The sequence below is a fragment of the Condylura cristata genome, unplaced genomic scaffold (assembly GCF_000260355.1).
Source record: "Condylura cristata isolate star-nosed mole 26May11 unplaced genomic scaffold, ConCri1.0 scaffold00002, whole genome shotgun sequence".
NCBI lineage: Eukaryota > Metazoa > Chordata > Mammalia > Eulipotyphla > Talpidae > Condylura > Condylura cristata.
In genome coordinates, this window is record NW_004567103.1 from 80,855,851 (window position 1) to 80,880,317 (window position 24,467).

The window sequence follows — 24,467 nt, forward strand, 5'->3', positions numbered from 1 at the left end:
CACTGCAGATTGGGCAACCTGAGTTTGTTCATGTTTTATATTTTGGCAATATATTGAGATGTTAGCTGGACCAAGAATAAAAAAAGTTGCTCGGAGTCCATTCTGATCTGGTCTTAACCTTCTACTTTCCCTTAGTGTGGAAACTAAATGTTTCCTGTGTGAAGAATAGGAAGCAGTTTCTAGTTTCTATTCATCTTTCTGTGTGGTTAAACTTAGTCCTAAACAGGGGCTGAGACCTGTTGCTTGGTGAATATGTGGTATACAGTGACTTCTGGCTTTTGCAAAAACCATGGGTGCTTTTGAACAACTGCTTTTTAAAACTCTCATCTGTGCGGCTCTGCAACGAATGTCCATCTTTATCTGCTTTAATTCCTTTCTTTAGTCCATGGTTGAGGTACATAATCTATTCTGACCTGTGGGAATCTTTCTAAACCAAAGTACTTGAATGTATTGGGTCTTAGTGGCTTAGGTCCTTGGCAATTGGAACAAGCAGAATAAAACTATTATGTTTGTGACATAAAACTCTGGCCATCAGGGTAGAACTCAAAGAATTTTTGCTAAAAAAGGAGATGTGGAATTTTTAACGCAGCCCTTATAGATGTAACAATTTAGAGCATTTTGTGCCCATAAGATTTCTGCATAGAAAGCCATGTAGGCATTATTTGCTTCCTTATTACATTTTACCCTAGATTATAAAATCTTCAAAAGACTACCTATATTCTGTCCCAGGAGAAACCTCCCTGAAAGACAATACAGATACACCACTCATCATTAATCCTAACTGATTTCCTTGGCATTAGATTCTTGTCTATCCACGTCTGTATCATGTATTTAGTTGCAAACCTCTAAGTTTGTTCTCAGCTTATCTTCCAAGGGAGGACATAGATCTCCAGAAATTATTCTGTCAGTAATCACTGTGTCAGTTATCTTGGGCTACCTCATGCTTCAGTAGCAAACTACCCCACCTACAGTGTTATAGAACAGATGCTTTCTTTATTACATTTATATACATTATATAGCAACTGCATCTGCTCCATTTTTATCTTCATTTCTTTACCCAGTCTAACAGAAATCCCCACTTTGATCATGACTGCTAGCCTCATGACCAATGAAAAAGAGAAAAATAAGCTGTTTCTTATGGCTTCTTTTCAGAAGTGATAATTACCACTTTTACTCAGACTTCAAGTCACATGTCCAAGCCTGCTTGTCGACCAGAGAGGAATAGAGAATAATTTTTGACCATGATACAGTTTCACTTCCTCAAAAAATTGCAGCTTGTTTGTTAGGTATCTGGTGTCAGTTAACAAAAATAAGCAGAAAAAGATGAAATCTGTACCTGATTACCATAGCAGCAGTCATAAAACATCTACCAACTCTCTTATCTGTCATCTGGTAGTGGGACAGTCATTCATTTATTTCCTTCCCAGAAGGCCCTCTTGCCATATCAAAGGGTCTAATTAATCTAAATAAGCCTAATTATGATCAGTGCTCTTATTAAGAACCATTTTCCCCTTGTCTAGTCTCCTAAATTACAACTTCCATTGTTCAGCTCTTCCTCAGATACAAGTTGAACCACTTCATTGCCCCTTCTGGCCTTTGGTGGAAAACTCACAGTTTTACTGCTTATGCTATGTGTGTGTTCTTAGAGGCTTCAATATAAAACAAGAAAAAGAAAAAGAAAGAAAACTAGCTAGCTACAGTTTTTAGCTTGAACTTACCCTGTCACACCTAGCTTTCTGTACCACCGCTATAAATTTGAGGCTCTCTAATATTAATTTTACATTTGTTTCCTCTCCCTGACTCATATTCTGGCTGTTTCTTATCCAGTTGTCTCTTACATGATCTCAGCACCCTTTCTCAGATTCTAATTCTTGTTGCACTGTTGAAGTCATTACTTTCATTAATCATGTTTTATTTTTAAATACATTGGGCCAGTCGTTAACATTCTCTAGACTGTCCCAGGTGTTTTAGCTGTGAAATGACTCATCTCTCCATTCTGATTTCTTTACCTGCTTTTTTTCTTAAGTACCCATGATTCCACTGAGAACCTTAAAAAACAGGTTCTTATTTTCCTTGTTTCAATTAAGACAACTTCTGAAATAATTTTCCCCCTTTTTTCCTATCTAGATCACCAGAGACCCCTGGAGATGGACAACCTCCAGCTTTACCACCCAAACAATCAAAGAAAAACAGTTGGAACCAAATTCATTGTTCACATTCTCAACAAGATCTGGAAAACAGTATCAGTGAAACATTTGATGTTCCATCTTCCCCTGAAAAATCTACCGTAAGTAGTTTCTTCAAAGACTTTCACGTTTTTGAAATTTTTTAATCATTAATGACATTTCTTTTGTGTGTTGGCATGTTTTATCTGTAAATTATACTACCAAACTTTCTTTTTTTTACCTTATATCTGCTCACAAATTATCCATTGTTATGAGCCTCTTATCACGTATTCACTTTTATTGTCACTGTTTAAATGTTCTAGAAGTTACTCTATGATAAACTTAAGTGATGCAGTCTTGTAAAACACACATAAGCAAGACTAATGCTAGTAATCAGTTTAATACCATTAATTTTACTACATATTTTATATATTTCATTGAACTCAAAGAACTTAGAATTTTCATCACGGTTTAGAAAGTAAGTACATGTCCTTGGAATACATGATCGTTCTCTGTTGTACAAAATATAGTTAGGATTTATCTTGGTACATTTTCTTAGAGTTGGTGCTTTTACCACCACAAATTGTTAATTATTGGAATCTTTTGGTTTATGAATATTCATTGCTTTCTCAAGTAGATGTAATAAGCCAAAAGTAAGATTGCCAATAAATGTTATGAAGCTACTGTGTTCACGAAGAAGTATAAAGGCAGACAAAAATAGGGTAGATTTTAGGAAACATTGAAGGTATGTCAGGGAATGAAATAAAATACAGGAATAGAGATCCAGAGCAGGTATTAATAGCATTCAGCACAAAAAGTTTCTGTTGGCTATTGTACTTGAAGTTCTCTTGATTTTATTCACCCATAGCCCTCCATATTATCTAAAATTGAAAAGTAAGAGGTGGCCACTGTATTCTCCCATTCTTACTGTTCCACCACCACAGACACATGAGAAATAAATCAGATGCTTTCCAACAATAAATGACAACTTTAGCGCCACCCTGTGGTGATTCTCATGCATCATTACTTCATGCATTTAGTAACTGGTTCACAGTTATTGAAATCTGTGTTCAAGGTACTTTATTGGATAGTAGGAATACAAAGTTCAATAGTTTCTAGCTTATTTTGTTTGTTCATTCATCCAACATTACTGAGTATTTGTATGTACCATGCAAAGTTATAGACTCTGGTGGTATAATGGAATAAAATGAGAAAGAACAAATCATTCTGCTTTCAAAGAACTTATATGTTAGGAATAAGGGCAAGACTAGCAGTAAAGAAAGTAAATAATGCACATATTTATCATATTAGCTAGTATAAATGCCAGGGAAAAGAAATAAAGCAGAAATTTCAAAGTAGAGTGCTGTAATTTTAGAAAGTGTCAGCTGGGGATGAACTCAGTGATTAGCCATGTAGATATTTAGTGGAAGAGCAGGAAGCTGAGTGAATAGTAGGCACAAAAGTAGGCGTATGACTGACGTGGTCAGGGAACACCGGGGAATCACTATGGTTACAATACTGAGAGTTGATGACATATAGACAACATTTTAAACCACGAGAAAGAAAGAAAGCATCAAGTTTGTGTGATATGTATAGATACCTAAGTGTTCTAGAAATTGAGCCTTTGATCTTCCAAATTGTAAATATGAAGGAAATGAAAAATACCAGCAAAAGAACCTGAGAAGATTCAGACTGAGAGGTCTGCATCTTTGGCAACTAAAAGTAGACATCTGGCTGTAAGAACAGAGATAGTGACCAACTCTGTCAGATGTTATTGATAAGTCAAGTAAGAAGAGGGAGGAGAACTGAATGCTGCATTAGTAATGTGAATGTCTTTTATGGCCTTAGGGTATAGCAGTTCTGGCTGGGAAAATAGCTTGACTCTAGGATGATGAAGTTAGAAGAAATAGAAACAACATTTATGGACAACTCTTTCAAGAAGTTTAACAGCAAGAAAAAGGAGAGAAAAGTAGATGTGAATTTCAGGCTTTTTTTTTTTTTTAATGGAGAAAGAAATAAGGTTATTTCTTAAAAGAACAGGAGAAATGGATAGTGCAAAAGAGTAGAAAATTACTATAACTTCCTTGAGTGTGGAAGAGGGATGGAATCTAAAGCCAAAAAGGAAAACAATTGGACAGTAATAAAAATTCTATAATTAGAAGTGATTATAGGGAATCAGATATGAAAATAACTAATTTAAAAGTGGACTTTAGGGAACACGTCTCAGAAATGATCATTTCTGAGTTGTGTCTTGAATGATCAGTGAGAATTAGCTAGTTTTTCAAGAGCGGGTGTAAAACATGTTAAGTGAATAAGTCAGTAGCAATGAACATGTGTTGTAGGTTTCATATATGTGAAATATCCAGAATAGTCTCAGTCTAAGGTTGAATAGGATTTAAGGAATGGGGAATGACTACAAATGGTAGTGGGGTTTTTTGTTTGTTTTTAAGATTTATTTATTTATGCATACAGAATTGGGGGATAAGGCAGAGGTGCTGGGGCAGTGAGAGGCTTCATCAGAGACAGAGTGGGGAGCAGAATAGGCAGATGAATGAGGTACACTGCTGAGGGGCACAGTAGGCGGGTCAGGAGAGGTCTGCCGCACCATGTGGGCCACCTTTGGGGCAATGCATAGAACTCGCACTGAAGCAGCTGTGTTAGCTTTCAATGCTGAGTCCTAACCCTTTGCACCACTGGCGGGGGAGGGAGGGTAGTATTGGGTTTTTGAGGGTAATGATGAAAATGCTCTAAAATTAAATGGTAGTGATATTTCTACAACCCTGTGATAGAGTAGGATACTATACCCCTAAATGGGTCATCTGTATGGTATGCGAATATCTCAAAAAGCTGTTTTTATTTTATTTTTAAAGATTAACTTATTTGTGCATATAAAACTATGGTACAGGCCAGAGGTGCAGGGGCAGTGAGAGGACTCACCAGAGACAGAGTGGGGAGCAGAACAGGCAGATCTATGAAGTACACTGCTGAGGGGAGCAGTGGGTGAGACAGTTGAGGTCTGCTGCACCATGGGGGTCAGCTTCCTGGCTGGGGATCCAACTCATGCTTTAGCTGCTCAGGGCTGGGGCTGCCTCGGGCTAGGCTAGCTCCGTAGTATTGCACTTTAACCCTTAGCCACCAGGGAAGGCCCTCAAAAACTTTTTAAAAAGCAGAGTAGTAATGTGAATTCATCCAACATTTATGAGTACTTGCTATCTACAAAGCTTAATCCAGGTTCTAGGGATATTAAGATATTAATTATCACAACGTGTTCCTCTTCCCACTTTTAGCCTCGCATATGGTGGCAAGAAAGTATAAGAAATTAATTTAATTGCAGGTGATTAGTTGAAGCTTACTTCCCTGAATCAACATTTTATTTAGAATTATGATTCTTGGTATACTACAAATAATATTAACATACAAAAGCATGCTTCATGTATATTTAGTTGAAGGATAAACTATAGTTAAAATTAAAAGTTACTTATTTTTGTCTTTTTAAGCCTAATGGAGGTATTCCACATGATAATCTAGTTCTAATCAGAATGAAGCCCGATGAAAATGGAAGATTTGGATTCAATGTAAAGGTAATCTAGAATTAATTTGTATTAAATTTTACAGTAAAAATATTCCAACTTTGGTAGTATTTGACTGTGTTTATCTGCTTTGCTTTAAGGGAGGTTATGATCAGAAAATGCCTGTGATTGTGTCCCGAGTAGCTCCAGGAACACCTGTGAGTTTTCTAAATCTTGCAAGTAAAATCTCTATTTTCAAGAATATGTACTATCTTGTATTTTATTAGTTTAAGTAAAGGAAGAAATTTAATCTTTTAAATTTAATTTTAAAAGAGTCAAAAGTTGTTGATTGAATCACTTAAATTGTTGGGAATTTAGTTTTTTTATTTATTCCTTGTCTATATTTTGCAAAGTAGCTATTTCTGACTTATAGTGCTTCCAAAAGTGTTAACAGATTTTATCATCATTATTCTTTTAACCACAAAGCTGAGAAAAGGTACGTTTTGTTTTGCTTTCTTGTTTGCTTGTTTTTTCACTTAGAATTTCTTATCTACATTTGCTTTGCCTACTTTTGTCTTAAAATTCTACTTTACACAGAAATGATAACCAGTGGACAATATTTTAAGCCTAGTTACAGTCTAAACGAGGAAAGTAGAGAAAACATGTTATGTTTTAATGTACTTACCATTCATCTTTAGCATTTGTGAACTTTCTGTTTAATATAAGGACAATTTTTAATTAATTGTGGTGCTTTATTGCTCTTATACCTAACAAATATTACTCAGAATTCCTATATATATATATTGTTGTCAACTTTGATTTTTCTTATCTAAATGATCTTCAAGGATTTTCAATCAGTACCTTTTATGATTTAATCCTCTATGCCTAAGAAAGGGCATGAACCAGCAGTCAGAGAGAAAGATATTTATACTTATTTAGTACTTTGCAGCAACCTCAAAGTTGGTTTGTAGATCATAATCAGTATTGATCAAGGATTTCATAATACATAGTTTTCATTCTGCTTCTTAAGGACTTTGTTGGTTGCAATAACAGGATACTTATGGAATATCTCTGGCTTAAGCATAAATCCAAAATTTATCATAGAACTGTATATAGAGGTACCTCACAAAATTCAAGGACAAGGATGCAGTCTGATATCTGGCAAGAATTTAAAAAATCATCAGTCACTCTTTTACCTCTGTTTCTTCAATATGAATATTCCATTGGGAATCAAGTGAAAGCTTATCAGCAGTAATTTAAATAGTACCTGTCTCCTTCTTTTAGCGCCTAAAATGGAATGAGAATTTTCTTTCTTACACTGGTAAATATTACAAAAATGTCTCCTTAAAGATCTTTGCCACCACCCTCTTTGTTCTCATCACAGCTATGGTTCTCATTTATGTCAATAAATAAGTTCTCTTTCATGAAATTCTTTTCTTTATAACTAGTGTCTCAAACAGTAGTAGTGTTCATGTTTCCATCATCCACTCTATCTTCTGTAACTCCATTTATGTTCAATTAGAATTTCACTTGCACTATCACTTTTTGTTTCTTTGCTACAATTTAAATTTTAAACCCTAATGTTCCCTCTTTTATGCCCATTTTTACATGGGTTTATTACTGGTAGATAAGTAAGCAACACAAGTACCTGCTTTTCTGTCTCTGCATATACTGATAAACAGAAGCACAGTGACAGATCACCAAAAGACTTTGAAAGAAATAATGTGATTCATCACCCATAATGATGTGTCTCTGTTATTTCTGTAGTTTGTAGACTGATGAGCTAGTAGCAAAGTATGTTCTTTACACAATTTTTCTCAATTAATAGATCACAGAAACTGAAATCTGAACCATGTTATTGGGAGAATGGTGTTATTTAGGTAAATGGTATACCGTAACTGATTTGAACTGATCTGAACTGTGAGGGTCTCCTGTGTATATGCACCTTGACACTACTAGTCTTACCTGGATGTCTAGACATGTAGCAGGACAGATAGGGAAAATAGTATCTTCATGGAAAAACCAAATTTCTTTTTTAAAAGCAGATGATTACAAGATGCTTTTCTGTAGTATTTGTTGTTCTGCTGATTCCTGCGCTTTACTTCAGAATACAATGTACCATCTCAGACCTTATTTGCATTGCATTACAGGCTGACCTCTGTGTCCCTCGATTGAATGAAGGGGACCAGGTTGTACTGATCAATGGTCGGGATATTGCGGAACATACCCACGATCAGGTTGTCCTGTTTATTAAAGCTAGTTGTGAGAGACATTCTGGGGAACTTGTGCTTTTAGTTCGGCCTAACGGTAAGTAATCTATGTAGCATATTGGATATTTTTCATAATTCATTATTAATTATTACTAGACACAGCAGGCAGCATGAGTTTTTAGAGCATAAATTATGTCATGGTGGTTTCATGCTTAAAGCAAAGTGGCTTGCAACCATACCTGGAGCAAAAGTCAAATATTTGGTGCCCCTTCCTATGAGTCTTTTTTTTTAAAGATTTATTTATTTGTGCATACAGAACTGGGGTACAGGCCAGAGGCTCAGGGGCGGTGAGTGGCTTCACCAGAGACAGAGTGGGGAACAGAACAGGCAGATCGACAAAGTACACTGCTGAGGGGAGCAGCGGGCGGGTCAGGAGAGGTCTGCCGCGCCATGTGGTCACCTCCAGGGCAGGCAGGAATCGAACTCATGCGGAAGTGGCTTTAGATTCTCAGTGCTGTGCTTTAACCCACTGTGCCACCAGGGAGGGCCCTATGAGTCTTTTTACTATCCTCGAATATAGCCTTTGTTCCTTCGGCCTGCAACACTCCTCTTAATTCTGTAAGACTTATTTCTTCCTTCATTCAGTTATCTGCTAAGATTGAGCCCTCAGGAAGACCTTCTTAACTACTGTAATCAAAATAGCCTCCACCACCCTCTAGTCTAGTAAGTAGTAGGTACTTAATAATACTTGTTGAATAATAATTTTGAGTTTTGTTTTCTTGTAGAAAATGCCAAGCAAGCTAGTCAAATATTTTTTTCTGTGACCCTTTCTGTGCTTTCACTAGCGAAAGCCTGCTTGCCAAATGTCCTCTCCTGCTCTGGACAGCTGACTTGTTAATTCATACTCTGAAATATAGGTGTGGAGAAATCTCATTAAGCTCTAGCTACTTTGTTCATTGCTTGAGTTTCCACTGTGACAGCATCCTGCTATTGTCTATACTTAGTGCATCCTGAAGCAGTTCATCCCCTCTTCAAATAATTTTAACCATTTTAATTAATTGAACTAAAGTGTCATCTTTATTTGGTACTACTGTTCCTAATTTTATCATGCTGCAGAATTAATGTAGAATACATTCACGCTCTAATTTTCAGTTTTTTCTATAATAACTAATTTTAGCAGAAACCTTTGCCCTTTCTTCATCTTAATAATTCTAAACCCTTTAATGAGTATTGTATGGCATTATTTCAAATTCTTTCAAGACTGTCATTTTTTTCTGAGGAAAAAGTCTTATATGCCTGAATGCAGCATTACTACATATTGCTCAAATTTTGTTCTGAACAATCAGTACTATTAGTAGTAGTTTTAGCCGCAAGACTAATTATTGGTTAATGCCATGTTACAAGTATTGAATAAATACTATAGGAAGTAAAATGTAATTAAAAAACTGTACCTATTTTCTCACCTCAACTAACTGAAAAGTTTTTGGAAAACTCCTTTAAGAAAAACACAGAACTCTTATTTTGCCACTAGTACAAACAGGAAATTTTCTTTTATATTTCTACTTTGTGTTCTTGGTCTAGAATTGACTTTCTGGGAAAAAAATCCAAAGAATGGAACATTCACTTCAAGGAATTCATTCATTTAAGTGATCCATTATTAGGGATTTTTGTCAAATTAAATATCTTAAATTTTATGCCAAAAATTATCTCAATTTTGTTTATTCTATTTTCTCTGTATAACAAATCCTATAGAACTTAGTAATATTAAAAATAGCCAATAGTTGCTGCTTTATTTACAATTGGAAAGACATGGAAACAGCCCAAATGCCCACAAATGGATGACTGGATTAAAAAAGATGTAGTACATATACATAATGGAATATTACTCAGCAACCAAAAAAAAAGAAACACATGTCTGGCTTATTTTAGTGAAATAAGCCAGAAAGAAAAAAAAAATACTGGATGGTTTCTCTCATAGCAGGAATATAATGGACCAGGCGAGAAAATAATGATAATGATGAACAGCTATATACCAGAGACATTTTGTGGGGTGGAGTGGGGAAGGGGATCAAAAATATATATATATATCTATAAAATGTCTTTTTGTATATTCTCATTCAACTTTTACAGCTATCCAGTGAGCTAAGGGAATTATTTCCATTGTATAACTGAAGAAACTAGGCACCAAGACAATCAGTAGCCTGTTCACAAATTCATGACTAGAACAGAGCCAGAATATGAACAGAAGTTCTTAGGATGGAAAAACCTGACCTTTCTATAATTACAAATCACCTAACTTCTACTGTATATTCTGCACCTCTTTATTGAAAAAAAAATTTCTAATATTGTTTTAGGTCAAAATTGAATCAAAGACCTGTATTAACTTTCAGTGTGGATCTGTCGTGTCTGTTTTGATTTGCAGTAACATATAATTAAAAATTTTAATTATGTTTGCAAAACTATCAGGGAGAGAGGAGCTAGTTTTACTGAGTTTTTCCCCCTTTAAGTTATTTTTCATCATAAACAAAATGAATTCATGAATTGTTACCTTTTCCACTCATTTGGGAAATTTGTTATCAGAAGTACAAGAACCATACCTCTTCATCAAGGGCAAAAGAAACGCTTCACTTGACTTCATACTGTAGAGGGCTCTACTTTGGCTCTCCTTAAGACTTGTCTCTCCACAAGATTTGCCTCTCCAAAGATTTTGGGGTCAAGAATTTGTGGACCAAGAAGGCATTCCAAGGCATTGTTTGTGACCTTCCGTTCCTTTTAGAGACAACTTTTTTCAGCCTTCAGTTCTCTGTCAGAATATTTCTGTCCCCATTTTCTGGCCCTGTGGTGATTTTCCCCAGTTCCATTGACCTAAAGGGTAGATCTGCAACCTCTATGCCCATAGGTTATGGACATGACAGTATGAATAAGAAGCAGCAATTTGCAGATGAGTGTAGAACAACCTTTCATATGAACTCAGATATTCCTGCCTATCGCTATAAGCGCCCGTGTTAAAGAATGGAGCTGAAGGTGAAAGAAGAAGTAGGGTGTACTGCAGGCTAGAATCTAAAGTCTGGTTCTCTTCACACTACATGACCATGAATTCTGACCTAATTTATCATGTAAAATCTGGCCTCTTAGGTTGCTTTATAGCTGTTTAAGAATGAGGATAGAACATATTTTGTTTAATAGTCTTCAGTTTATTTGTAACTCTTCATATCTATGCATGTGATATGTAAGTCCCCATTTGTATTGTCTTTAGCAGCCACAAATTAAAGACAGACATGTTCAGAACTGCTTCTTTTTCTTGATGTCTCTTTAAGGTATAGACATTTTCAGCAATACAGCCAAGTACCCTTCTTTCCTCCAAGAATATAGTGAAGTTCTACAACTCTGCAGCCTTTCCATCTCTACACCATGGAAGCAGACTCAGCTCTGATGAATTATAAATAAATGAATTACTTTTCCTGACACAAAATTGAATAACTGGCCAGTTCCCTTCACTAATTCATTAAAATATCCATTTGGCTTTTTTTTTATCTTTGTTTTTTTAGCTGTATATGATGTAGTGGAAGAAAAACTGGAAAATGAGCCAGACTTCCAGTACATTCCTGAGAAAACCCCACTAGATAGCATCCATCAGGATGACCATTCCCTCCGGGAGTCGATGATACAACTAGCTGAGGGGCTTATCACTGGAACAGTCTTGACACAATTTGATGTAAGTAATTTTGTTATATGGAAAAGATATTTGCCCATATTTTCTAATTAATTTCATGGTTTCTTAACTGGTTAATCTGTTATAATCTATAAACTAAAATGGTATTCTGAGAAATGTTTGACATAAAGAATTCTAATATGCAAAGTTTTTAAAAATTGCTCCCCAGATACTAGCTTTGGCTATATAAATATGTCTGCTTTAAAGAAAGGAGTACTGAGATTTTATACATTACCCAACTAATTTTTTTCTATAATGACATTTTATAAAAGATAACAAATAGAGATTTTAAAGTAGACATTAAAATTCCAAGTTAAATGAAACCCACTTGTGCACCTTGTCGTATTTAATCCTCTAATTTTGTCAGAGTAGTTATCTATTACTAATATTTGTTGTGCTGAAGTATATTTTATAGATAAGTTATTATGACTGTAAAACATAAAAGGGGTGTCAATTTTCCTTGTAAAAGGTTTTTTATTTTATATAAACATCTAAAAATAAATGAAAGATAGATACTATCTACAGATTTTCTAGTCAAACCTGCAGGAACTTTTGCTGTAATCAAAACTGTTTTCACTGTCTTTATGAACATGATATATAATTTATATCAGAAACTGAAAAATTCATGTTCACAAATCTGGTTTAGTACCCTGCCAGCCTGCACCATTGTATGCAGGAAGTATTCTGAGGAAAAGATTGTTTCTTGTTAGTATGGAAACCATGCTGGAAAACACAACAGAAATTCTTGATGACTTCCTGTTTCGTACTTTTTTTTTTAGCAACTATATCGGAAAAAACCTGGAATGACAATGTCTTGTGCCAAATTACCTCAGAACATTTCCAAAAATAGATACAGAGATATTTCACCTTGTAAGTATTTACCCTCTCTGCAAGTTAAATTTAAATCTTTTTAACATAACTTTATTCAAACATTTTTAAAAAATTTTTCAGATGATGCTACACGGGTCATTTTAAAGAGTAATGAAGACTATATCAATGCAAATTACATAAATGTAAGTATTTTCATTATGCCAATTAAGGCCATTATAAAATTTGGAATTTATTCTTTTTTGTTAAAAGCCTAATCTTTTGTTAAAAGCCTTATCTAAACTTTCAGATATTAAAAATATTGTAAAATTAGTATTAAGAAAATTTAGTACTGGCATATCATTGTATACATAGAACAGCATAATAGAGTAAGTCTACTTCTGAAAGAAATTTTTAAAATACTGCAGTTTCATTTCTGATAGAAGTGGCCTTTTAAGTCATTGGAAATAAATCGGATAGTTAATGTGTAGGGTGAACTGTCTAGTAGAAGGATCACTTACTTTTTTTTAGTGAATGATACAGAAAATCTCACTCATAAAAGTAGAAAAAAGTTAAATGAACCTTCATATATATGTATATGTGTGTGTATATATATGTGTGTATAATCTTCCACTTCACTTATTAGCTAGCCTACCTTTGTTTCACATGTATTCCTACTCATACCCTCACATGTGCACATTTTTTAAACAGATCTATAAATTATATTATTTAATCTGTAAATACTATACTTATTCTTGATGTCCACATGTACTGTAGCTATATCAAAATATAAATGTAAAAATGGAATCATGAATGTACTTGAGAGAAGCATGTGTGAATTGTTTTATATCTCAGAAAGGAGAAGGTTTTGCTAAACTTAAACATGTCTAAGCTATAAAAAAAAAAAAGGAAAAAAAAGACCATGAATCTGGCAATGTAAAAGTTTTAATTTGGGGATGTGTAAAACTAAAATGACAAACTGAATTTTAAAAATATGACAGAAGGCTTATTTCTTCAATGTACCAAAGGCTCTATAAATGAATATGCAAAGTCAATACCATGCAATGAAATTCATAAAGGACATACAAAGACAGTTCATAGAAATACATAGAGAAGGAAATGCAAATGGCATTTTAAAAAGTTTATGGTCATTTTCAGATCTATCCAAAAGTAGAGAGAATATTGCAAAAAGGCATCCCCTAGCCCCATTACTTTTTTATCCAGTTTCAAGAGCTATTAATAAAATATAAAAGAAGTCTTGCTTCTTTTATATTTTTCTCCCCACCATTGGACAGTCTTATTTCATCTGAGCACCACCATAAGATTATCTTTTAAGCCCAAATATATCAAATATCTCATTTTCTTGTAAAAGCAGTTAGTAAAGTCCTCACAAACACTCAATTAGTAAACATGGAGTCATTGCTTCCAGGGAACATATAGGGATAGCTGCCCTTGATCATGATAAAACTTTGTTTCTATTTAAAAGATACGTCAATATAGTTGTTAATTCATTAGCAATGAACTATTGACCAACATCACTGTAATTATGTGATACCCAAAGAAAGCTTACCTACCATGTATTTTATCGACAAGACACAGCACAGTCTTCTTACTGCAACTCTACTCTTAGGGGGCCATTTTAAACCCTGAAATCACCACCAACAAGCATAAATGTTTTTAAAATGTGACACCAAAAAGACCACAACAAGGACACTCATTTACAATATGAGAGCTGAAACAAGACTAGCGTTATAAGTGTATGTGCACATCAAGTGACTCCAATTTTTCAACCTCTTTGTGCATGTTTGCAAATACAGAATCCATGAATAATGAAGGTTGATTGTTTAAGTATAAGTATATACTTTTTAATAGGTCACTTTATTTTGATATCAAAGCCATAATACCTTATAAAAATCTTAAATGGAACAGACAGATGAATAAATAATGAATTTAGCATATCACAAAAAGTGCAAGTTAAAACTATAAGGAATTTTTCATCAGTTAGATTGAAATATCAGGTTTGTTTTTTTTTTCTAATTTCATGTGTACTCTATATCCTTTATCTGAAATGTTGGGGTAAAATTAAAATATACTTCATGATTCATTTTTTTCCCTAATTTTCAAAGGTTATTCAGTGCATGCACCATATAAAGTAACCAGGTATATCTCCTACACGCATTGAAACCTCACCTGAAATCAGAGTATTAACAATCAACAGCAAGCAATTACTACCATTAGTAATAATAAAAAGTCTTAGCTCAGTTTAGGTCAGCTATCACTGTGAAATAAGTCCAGGTACCCCCCCCCCAAAAAAAAGTACAAGCTTACACTTTAGAATATTGATATTTTCAGAATTAGGAATTAATGGATATATCAGGAAACTGAACAGGAAACAAGCATTCCTTGCATGTTAATGGTGGAAGTATAAATTAATGCTACCTACTGTGGAGACAAATTTGATGATATGCATAAAAATTTTTAATGTACTTACATATACTTTGGTCCAGCATTTTCATTTCTTCCAACAAATAGATTTCTTCATGTCTACAAAAACATTAAGATTTAAAAAGCATTCAGGGCTGCCCTGTTTATGTTAGCAATTAGAATAAATGTTAAAGAACTTATGGCATATTTTACCACTAAAAGGGTGTATTACTATGACATGATCGCAGAGATAAAATGCAGAAAAAAAGATGCAGAATATGCTATAATTTATGTTTTGCAGGCAAAAAGAATTTTTTGCATGTACACTTATGTTTTATCTATAGAATATTTCTGAAAGGACATATTAGAAATTAGAAAAATGGATACCCTCTGGGTGGCAACTAGAGACTGGGATGGGAAGGACTTCCTCTATTTACTTCTTGGTGTTCTTCCAGTTGCCAGATGTACGTGTCACACTTTCCTTTTTTTTTTCTTTAATTAAAATGTAATAAGAAAACGACTTGTCTTCTCCAAATATCTCCTGTCTGAAAGTAATAAATTTAATAAATAATTTAATAATATTTTATTCCTCAGAAATTTTACCAATAAACTGTTTCCAAGACGTTATTTTTATTTCTTGCTCAGTCTCTAACTCTGACAGTGTTCCCTCTAACTACTCTGTAAAAGCATGAAGTACATTTTTCCACCAGTTGAAAGATAAATAGGTATAGGTGCTGGCCATTGCCAAGATATTTCTTCTACAGATAAAGTAAGAAATTGTTGATAAAGATTTGTTTTATTGACTTTACAGTTTATTGAAATTAATTGTATTCAGTTATTTAATGGGTGGTTTTCATAGGCTTTATCACAGAAAAAGTAACAATGCAAAAGACTTTATTATTTTTTTTTTAAAGATTTATTTATTTATGCATACAGAACTGGGGTACAGGCCAGAGGCTCAGGATCGGTGAGAGGCTTCACCAGAGACAGAGTGGGGAACAGAACAGGCAGATCGACGAAGTACACTGCTGAGGGGAGCAGCGGGCGGGTCAGGAGAGGTCTGCCACGCCATGTGGTCTCCTCCAGGGCAGGCGGGAATCGAACTCATGCGGAAGCGGCTTTTAGATTCTCAGTGCTGTGCTTTAACCCGCTGCGCCACCAGGGAGGGCCCGCAAAAGACTTTATTTTTACATCCTTTTTTTTTAGATGGAAATTCCTTCTTCCAGCATTATAAATCAGTACATTGCCTGTCAAGGGCCATTACCACACACTTGTTCGGATTTCTGGCAGATGACTTGGGAACAAGGCTCCTCTATGGTTGTGATGCTGACCACACAAGTTGAACGTGGGAGAGTAAGTCATACTCAAATCTTATATCCTCCTTGTTTTTATTAATTATTTTGTATATGTAGTCAAAATATTTACATTGGTTTAGTCTCTTTTGTAACCTTTAAACTTCCTTTCCTGTGGTGTCATGCTTAAGTGCTGGAAAATATGACTAACATAATAAATGTGATAGTGTTTTTGCCATTGTAAGCATTGTTATTATTTAAGTGGATTAATATAAAGATATATTTGATATATCTTATCAAATATATATTTGATAAATTAACTCATACAAGTCAACCATAAAATAACAAATACTCAACTTAAAAATCACCAAACAACTGAGTAGATGGTTCTCCATAGAAGATATTCATATGGCCAATGAGGTCATCAAAACCTGCTGAGCTCATTAGTCATCAGGAAAATGAAAATCAAAACCACGATGATACGCCATTTTATATCTAGTAGGATGGCTTTATAGCTAGTAAAATGGCTAGGAAAATTTAAAATGAGAGCCAATAGTAAGTATTAATGTGACATAGAGAAAATGGAACCATCCAATACTGCAAGTAGATTTGTAAATTAGTGCAGCCACTTTGAAAAACAGTTTGTTAATTCCTCAAAACACTAAAGAGTTCCTATAAATCGATAATTTTTCTTGTAGGTATACACAAGAGAATTGAAAACATGGTCACACAAAAACTTGTATATGTTTGTAATAGTATATTCATTGTGGCCAAAAAAGGGAAACAGTTTATATATACCATAATAAAAATGTTTTATATTCATCCAGTAGAATATTTGTTTGGCAAGAAAAAGGATTTAACACATGCTCCAACATGAATGAACCTACAAAGCTTGCTAGATGAGCAGTAGCATCTGTGTGATTCCGTATTATGAAATATCCAGAACAGGCAGGTCCAGGGGAACAGTAAATAGAGTAATGATTTTCTCAGTCAAGAGTTAGGGAAGAAAAGTAAGATAGAAGAATAAAAATGTACAGTGATTATTAATAATTATGGGATTTCATTTAGGAGTGATGAAAAGTGATTATGGGAATGGTGATACAGATTTATTAATATGTAAAAAACAAGTAAATTGTATACTTTTAAATGAGTGAATTTCATGGCATGTGAATTATATTAGTAAAGTTGTTCTTTGAAAGTACTAATTATTTTTTTAAGATTGATTTATTTATGCTTACAAAAATTGGGGTACAAGCCAGAGATGTGGGAGGTGAGAGGGTTCACCAGAGGCAGAGTGGGGAGCAGAAGAAGCAGATCGACTGAAACACTGCTGAAGGGAGCAGTGAGCGAGACAGGAAAGATGGAACTCGTGCTGCAGTGGCTGCAGATAGCTTCATAGTGCTGTGCTTTAACCCACTGCACTACCTGGGAAGGCCCCGGAAGTCTTAATTATGAAACAAAAGTATGGATGTTTGGCATTTTAGTTCATGGTTCTTTATTTCATTATTAATTTAATCTAAGAAATATCAGAATTTGGGCACTGTTTGCCACCTTTGTGGTAGTATTGATTGAAGCAAGAGTTAGTCATGAATGGTAAAACATTGGGTGAAATTGTATTGCAAACAAGAATTTACAATCTAATAATAATATATTTTAGCAGGTTAGTTATTATAAATAATAACTAACTAAATAATAATAATAAATAACTAAATAATAATAATAATATAAATATAGCAAAAAATATTTATAGATTGAGGTGACAGATTGAGGTGAAGAGAGTTCATTAAAATTATTCTTGTAACTTTTCTGTATGTTTGAATTTTTTAAATTAAAATATTTAAAAAATTGGAAAGCCTAAATTTTATATTAAATCTGTTGATGTCAGGTTAAGTGTCACCAGTATTGGCCAGAACCTACAGGAAGTTCATCCTATGGATGCTACCAAGTCACCTGTCACTCAGAAGAAGGAAACACTGCATATATCTTCAGGAAGATGACACTATTTAACCAAGAGGTAGGAAGGTAGAATATCCATTCATTAGAACTGTTATGTTCAAGGTAAAGATTTTGAAATCGGAAATGTTTTTCATCTGAATCCTGGTTATTAGGAAATAGTATAAGGTATTACTGAACTATTTGCTTCATTGGAGTATTTGGGGAAAATAACTATATTTGTAATTTCTATACGTGATATAAATGGTCAGTGGTAAAAGAATAGTGATTAATTCCTGTTACTCTTACTATTTTATTTTCATAAAAATTATATTAGGGATATGTTTGGGTGTAGGGATTTTTCTTCAAGGTAATATCAGTAAAGTATTTGAGTGCATCTGTGGAATTGGAAAGAAAAACTAAGAGCTATCTTATTATTCCCTTTTCTTAAGAGTAGACCTGAGAACAATTTTACAGTCTCCTCAGTATTATGGAGAAAAAAGGTCATTAAAAAAAAAAAAAGACAGATAATAGCTCTTCAATTGATAGTCCTCAGTATTATGGAGAAAAAAGGTCATTTAAAAAAAAAAAGACAGATAATAGCTCTTCAATTGATAGTCCTCACTATTACATGGGTCAGTCCCCTTGGCTTCCATATCCAGTGCTAGAAATGGAAACTGCTTGATAAATTCAAATTCTTATGGACTAGAGATTCCATTAGTATGAATTTAGGTTTCAGGTATATACCTTGATCTACTGTGACAAGGCAAACTAATAAGATATTTCTTCATTTTCCCAAAGGATAAGAAAAATAGATTGTATAATATTTATATCTTCAGCATAATCTCTTTGTTGTGCTGCACTTACAGATTATCCATGGCGGATTTTCTATTCAAATCCTGAGTACCTCAGAACTATGCTAGAATACAAATTTAGACCAAGTGAGGGAAAATTGAGCAGAACTGGGAAAATATATATATGAGGAATGAAAAGATGGATGGATAAATAAGATACTATCCTCAAATTTAAAATGATGTTATTTTCAGTTGAAGAACTTTGGTGAAAGAGCATATGAGAGTTTGTTTAATTATTACCCATTCTTAGGGACTACAGGTAACATCAAACTATCCTCTGTGTGTGTGTGTGTGTGTGTGTGTTTTAAGATTTATTTTATTTATTTATGTGTATAAGAGCTGAGGTATAGGCCAAAGGTATATCCCACATGGGGTGAGAGGATTCATTAGAGACAGAGTGGAAAACAGAACAGGCAGATCCCCTGAAATACACTTCTGAGAGGTGCAGTGGCTGGGTCAGGAGAGGTCTATTGTGCCATGTGGGTCAGCTTCCTGGCTGGGGATCGAACTCAGGGCTGCAGTGGCTGAGGGTAGCTTGGTAGTGCTGGGACTTAACCTTTTGCACCACCAGGAATGCCCAACATCAAACTCTTCTGTTAATAATAATGTGTTAGATGCCTTCAATTCATTTTACAGAATTAAAGGAAGATAATAAAATTAGGAAAAATTACTTACCAGATTATATTGAGGTCTCGTTAGGAAGTTTTCATTCATTTGTCCCTTCCTCAATTACCTTTACTTTCATGGTCTTATCAGGGAGCAGCTTCCAGTGTAAATGACTTTAACCAGATTTCATCATGTTGCATGACTAGCCACCAGTTATTGAGCATGTATATGACTGAATGATGTGTAGGTTCTCTCATAAGAGTCCTTTCATCATAAGCTTGTCCCTGTGAGGCATATATAGTATTTCCTTTCAGTAGCAATAGGGATTAAATACCTTAACTGCTAGAGTCAAGATTTGAAACGAGATATAGAAATACAACATCTTTTTTTCTTAATTACACCACCATTTAGCTTTGGAGAAAAAAAAAATGAAGTCCTGATTTGACTTTTTTCTTATGATCTCCAATTTTTAATCTACATTTTCAGATTTTTATTTTCCTGATTTCCATTGTTTTACTTGTGTTTATGAATACTAGCTCAACTTTGATACAAAAAAATTTTTACAATTTTTGTTCATTTCACAAATTCTTTAATTGTCTTTAAGTATCTAATCTTAGTTTTTTCTTGTTTATCACTTTTAAAATAATTTGCAAATATAGACATTTAGTTTTAAGAAGGTAATGATCAAAGTAGCTGATATGTAAATGAATATAACTGGTTCTGTAAAACAATTGCTTTTCTTTTCAATGTAATTTTAGGTTTTATTGAATTTATCCATTACTTTTTTGGTAGGTAAAGGGTGTAGTTTTTCTTGCTTTTCTTCTAATGTTAAAATGATATGTGCATTTATATTTAAAGATAATTCCTAAGTCAAGGCATATAATTTTTCATTTACACTTAGAAAAATGAGAGTCGTCAACTTACTCAGATCCAGTACACAGCCTGGCCCGATCATGGAGTCCCTGATGATTCAAGTGACTTTCTGGATTTTGTTTGCCACGTACGAAATAAGAGGGCTGGCAGAGAAGAACCTATTGTTGTTCATTGCAGGTATACTATCATCTTTTTTCACAAATAGTAACTAAAAAGAGACCTCATTTTTAAAACAGATTGTGCATTTTATTTCGTCTCTAGGTTGTGACTGTCATATGAAGGAGAGAACTCAACTGCAAAGGGTATATTCAAACATATGATTGACAGAACATTAACATGAATGAAAATACATTATTGTACTACTTAGAAATTTATCTTTTTTATAGTTTAACATCTAGGAAATTGCAATGTGTCTTATAATTGTTAGAATCTAGATTTGTTGAAATAGAATATTGTAACATTAGTTTGCAGCAAAAGAATTAGAATTTTCCCTCCCAGCACAGTGCTCTTTCCTGGCTGGATGCCAGCCTGAGGACAGTTAATAAGTACACTTACCTTTCTTGGAAAGGCCCAACCTAATACCCTTTCAGGATATGCCTTTTAAAACTTACTCGTAAGCAGTATCAGACTATCTGTCCTTCGTTTCAGACTTTGCCTCACTAAAAGGCAGATACTGTGCCTCCCCAAATACAGTGACTAGCCTTTACTGCTGCCAACCCAAAGATTTGGAAACACAAATTATTTTCTCCCTACCCCTGCCACTTTTAGTAAGTGATTTTATTCAGGAGTATTGTGATCTATCTCTTAATTCTTAAACTTCCCAGCACTTTTTGAAGAGCAGACTTTCAACTTAGCTAAAGATTGTAAACTAAATGCTTGAGAGGCAAAATGATTGGAGTGGTGAATATATTTGGCTAGTCCATATCAAATACTACTATATCTTTGTTCACAGAGAATTATTTCAAAAAGTTGTTCCTGACTCAGTGTTGAAGTTTAATCAAAATTAAATTTAATTTTTAAAACTGATTTATTTGAATGTGTAAAATATTATCTAATGTGCATTTGCTAATGATTATTGAAATTCTGTTGTTATCATTAAAGGGCTATTGCTCCAGTAAACTTCTGTTTTTTATATTTTAAAATCTGAAATATTTTGAAATAATGACTATCAGTATAACTAACAGTAGTGAGAGGACAGATAAAAATATTTAATCTGTATTAGTGTTTTTTTTTTCTAGTGGACTTGCTACATTAAAATGAAAATGTTCTGTATTATGATTGACTGTTTTAAATTTCTACATCAAACCCACAAGAAGTTTTAACAGAATAGTGTCAGTAAGACTTTGCCCTATATTTGTCTTTTTTAGTGCTGGGATTGGGAGAACTGGGGTTCTTATTACTATGGAAACAGCCATGTGTCTCATTGAATGCAATCAACCCGTTTATCCACTAGACATTGTAAGAACAATGAGAGATCAACGAGCCATGATGATACAAACACCGGTAAGTACTATTTTATGAACAAGTGTGTATTGCACCATGGAGATTTTTATTACCAGTGTATAGTTTAAAGCATATATTTATCTTCAAATTCCCACCAAGAGCTAGTCATTCCCAACACAGAGCCAGATCTGGCCTACCACTTGTAACTGTAAATAAGGTTTTATTGACACTCAGTCATGCTCATTTGTTTACTTATTGTTTATGGTTGCTTTCATACTGTAATAACAGAGCTGAGGTTGCAACAGGCCTCATATGATTTGATACAAAACCAAAAATACTTGCTGTCTGATCTTTTATAGGAAATGTTTGTCTGGGCCACCTAAGCATGTTAAATCTTGAGTCCTTAAATAGGCACAGATACAGCTTTTCATACAGTACTTAGTCAAATGGAATGCTGAGAATGATAATAATAGTATCCCTGAACTAGAGAATCTTTATAGTCTCACTTTCTGTGACACAGCTGTGGTGAAATCACCCTTTCTTTTAACATCAAAACAAAAATTGTAACAACTGAAAAAATCATAAAATTTAAGTTATTAATTTATGTATTCTAGCATTACTCTGAATTGTCTTCCAGAAACCAAGGAAGAATCATGACATTTTAGAGTTACTGTTAATACTTTTTGTATATTTAGCCTTTGTGTAATGTTAGCATGTTGGTGATCTTAAGGTTGCTGAAGATAACTGGCACATGTGATCTAGTAAGTGCCTGTCATTTTTGAGCTTTTCATTATGGAAAATTTCAAATATTTGCAAAAGTAACATTGTACTAACCACTATGTTAAAATCTCAGACCCAACATTTGCCATATTGTTTCATCTGTTCTGCCACCTACTCTCCCCATGTTTGAGGCAAATCCTAGACATTCTATCATTTTGTTTACAACTATTTTAGTGTGCACTTCTAGAAGATGAGAAATATTTTTGCTTCTAAACAAAGCACAATACCATTATCACACTTAAATGTAGTTAACAGTTACCATTTGATAATATTCCAATTTTCAGTGCTTAGAAGAATCATTTTTTTTTCCTTTTAGAACCCATCCATTTAAAATTTGATGGGCTTTAGTATAGCAGAATTTTACAACTATGATTTCTGGCTAGTTTCTTTCATACCATCCCCATTTTCCTCTGACCCAGCCTTAGGCAAACACTAATACTTCTATTTCTATAGACTTATCTATTCCAGATCTTTCATATGAATGAAATCATACAATTTGGTCTTTTGTAATTGACTTCTTCTAGTTAGTTTAATATTTAAAGTTTATCCTTGTTAGTACTTCATTTCTTTTTTCAATATATTTTTTATTGCTTAATATTATTCCATGTTTTATTTTTTTAACCTGGGGGTGGACATTTGGATTATTTCCACTTTGAGGCTATTATAAAAATGCTGCCATGAACATTTATATATACATTTTCATGTCAGCATGTTTTCATATCTCATGGGTGTGTCCCCATGAGTAAAATCACTGGGTCTTATGGTTTAACTATTTAATTTGTTGAGAACCTGCCAGACTATTTTCCAAAACAGCTATACCAATTTGCAGTTCATCTGGCAATGTGTTAGTTTTCTGTTTTCTCTGCATCATCAGTACTTAGTATCTGTCCTTTTTAAGTATTGACATTCCTCAGAATATAAAGTGGCATCTTGTTGTGACTTTGTGTTACAGATTATACATTTATGATTTGCAAAAGTTTTCTTTCATCCAATCTGTTCACTTTCTTGATTATATCGCTTAAAGCACAAAATTTGTCTTTTTTTAATCAATTACTTTTGTTGTCATACATTAAAAAAATCACTTAAAGGTCACAAAGTGACCAAGTGTTTTTTTTTTTTTTTTTAAGATTTATTTATTGATGCATACAGAATTGGGGTACAGGCCAGAGGTACAGGGGCGGTGAGAGGGTTCCCTAGAGATAGAGTGGGGGAACAGAACAGGCCGACTGACGAAGTCCACTGCTGAGGGGAGCAGCGGGCCCATCAGGAGAGGTCTGCAGTGCCATGTGGTCACCTCCGGTGGAAGCAGGGATTGAACTCATACTGAAGTGGCTTTAGCTTCTTATTGATGCGCTTTAACCTGCTGTGCCACCAGGAGGGGCCCCTATTCCAAGTGTTTTATAGTTTACCTCTCACATTTAAATGTCTGATATATTTGGAGTTAATTTTGGTTTGAGATAAAGTTCCAACTTTATTCTTATGCATGTGAATGAGCTGTCAGAGCCCCAGTTGTTGAAAAGACTGTTATTCACTAATAACAGTCTCTGGGTCTCTTATGAAAAATCAGTTGACCATAAGTAGGGGTTTATTCTGAATTCTCAGTTCTTCCTTTTTTCTTGGTAGGGTTAGGGAGGAGTGGGCTACCACAAAGATAGTTCTTATATGAAAATAATAGTCAGTCTTTATCGTTTCAGCCTGTAACTCTATTCGTAATCCTAGTAGTAATTTGTCCGGATTACTGCAGCTTTATAAAAAATTTTGAAATCACGAAATATGAGTCTTCCAACTACGTTCAGAATTCTTAAAACTGTTTTGGATATTCCGAGTCCCTTGCATTTCCATATGAATTTTTTTTTTTTT

The 24,467-nt window shown here is 34.0% G+C and overlaps 1 protein-coding gene across 1 annotated transcript in view; it reads left to right on the forward strand.

Annotated features, from left to right (window-relative positions):
• PTPN4 (protein tyrosine phosphatase, non-receptor type 4 (megakaryocyte)) overlaps positions 1–24,467 on the forward strand; it is a 154,624-nt gene that overhangs the window by 122,342 nt on the left and 7,815 nt on the right. Inside the window, exons 16-26 of the mRNA XM_004674719.2 lie at positions 2,128–2,287; positions 5,663–5,746; positions 5,836–5,892; positions 7,825–7,981; positions 11,433–11,599; positions 12,376–12,466; positions 12,548–12,609; positions 16,034–16,180; positions 18,005–18,133; positions 20,413–20,561; positions 21,752–21,887. Of these exons, the coding sequence (XP_004674776.1) occupies positions 2,128–2,287; positions 5,663–5,746; positions 5,836–5,892; positions 7,825–7,981; positions 11,433–11,599; positions 12,376–12,466; positions 12,548–12,609; positions 16,034–16,180; positions 18,005–18,133; positions 20,413–20,561; positions 21,752–21,887 (1,339 nt within the window). The remainder of the gene's footprint in view (positions 1–2,127; positions 2,288–5,662; positions 5,747–5,835; positions 5,893–7,824; positions 7,982–11,432; positions 11,600–12,375; positions 12,467–12,547; positions 12,610–16,033; positions 16,181–18,004; positions 18,134–20,412; positions 20,562–21,751; positions 21,888–24,467) is intronic.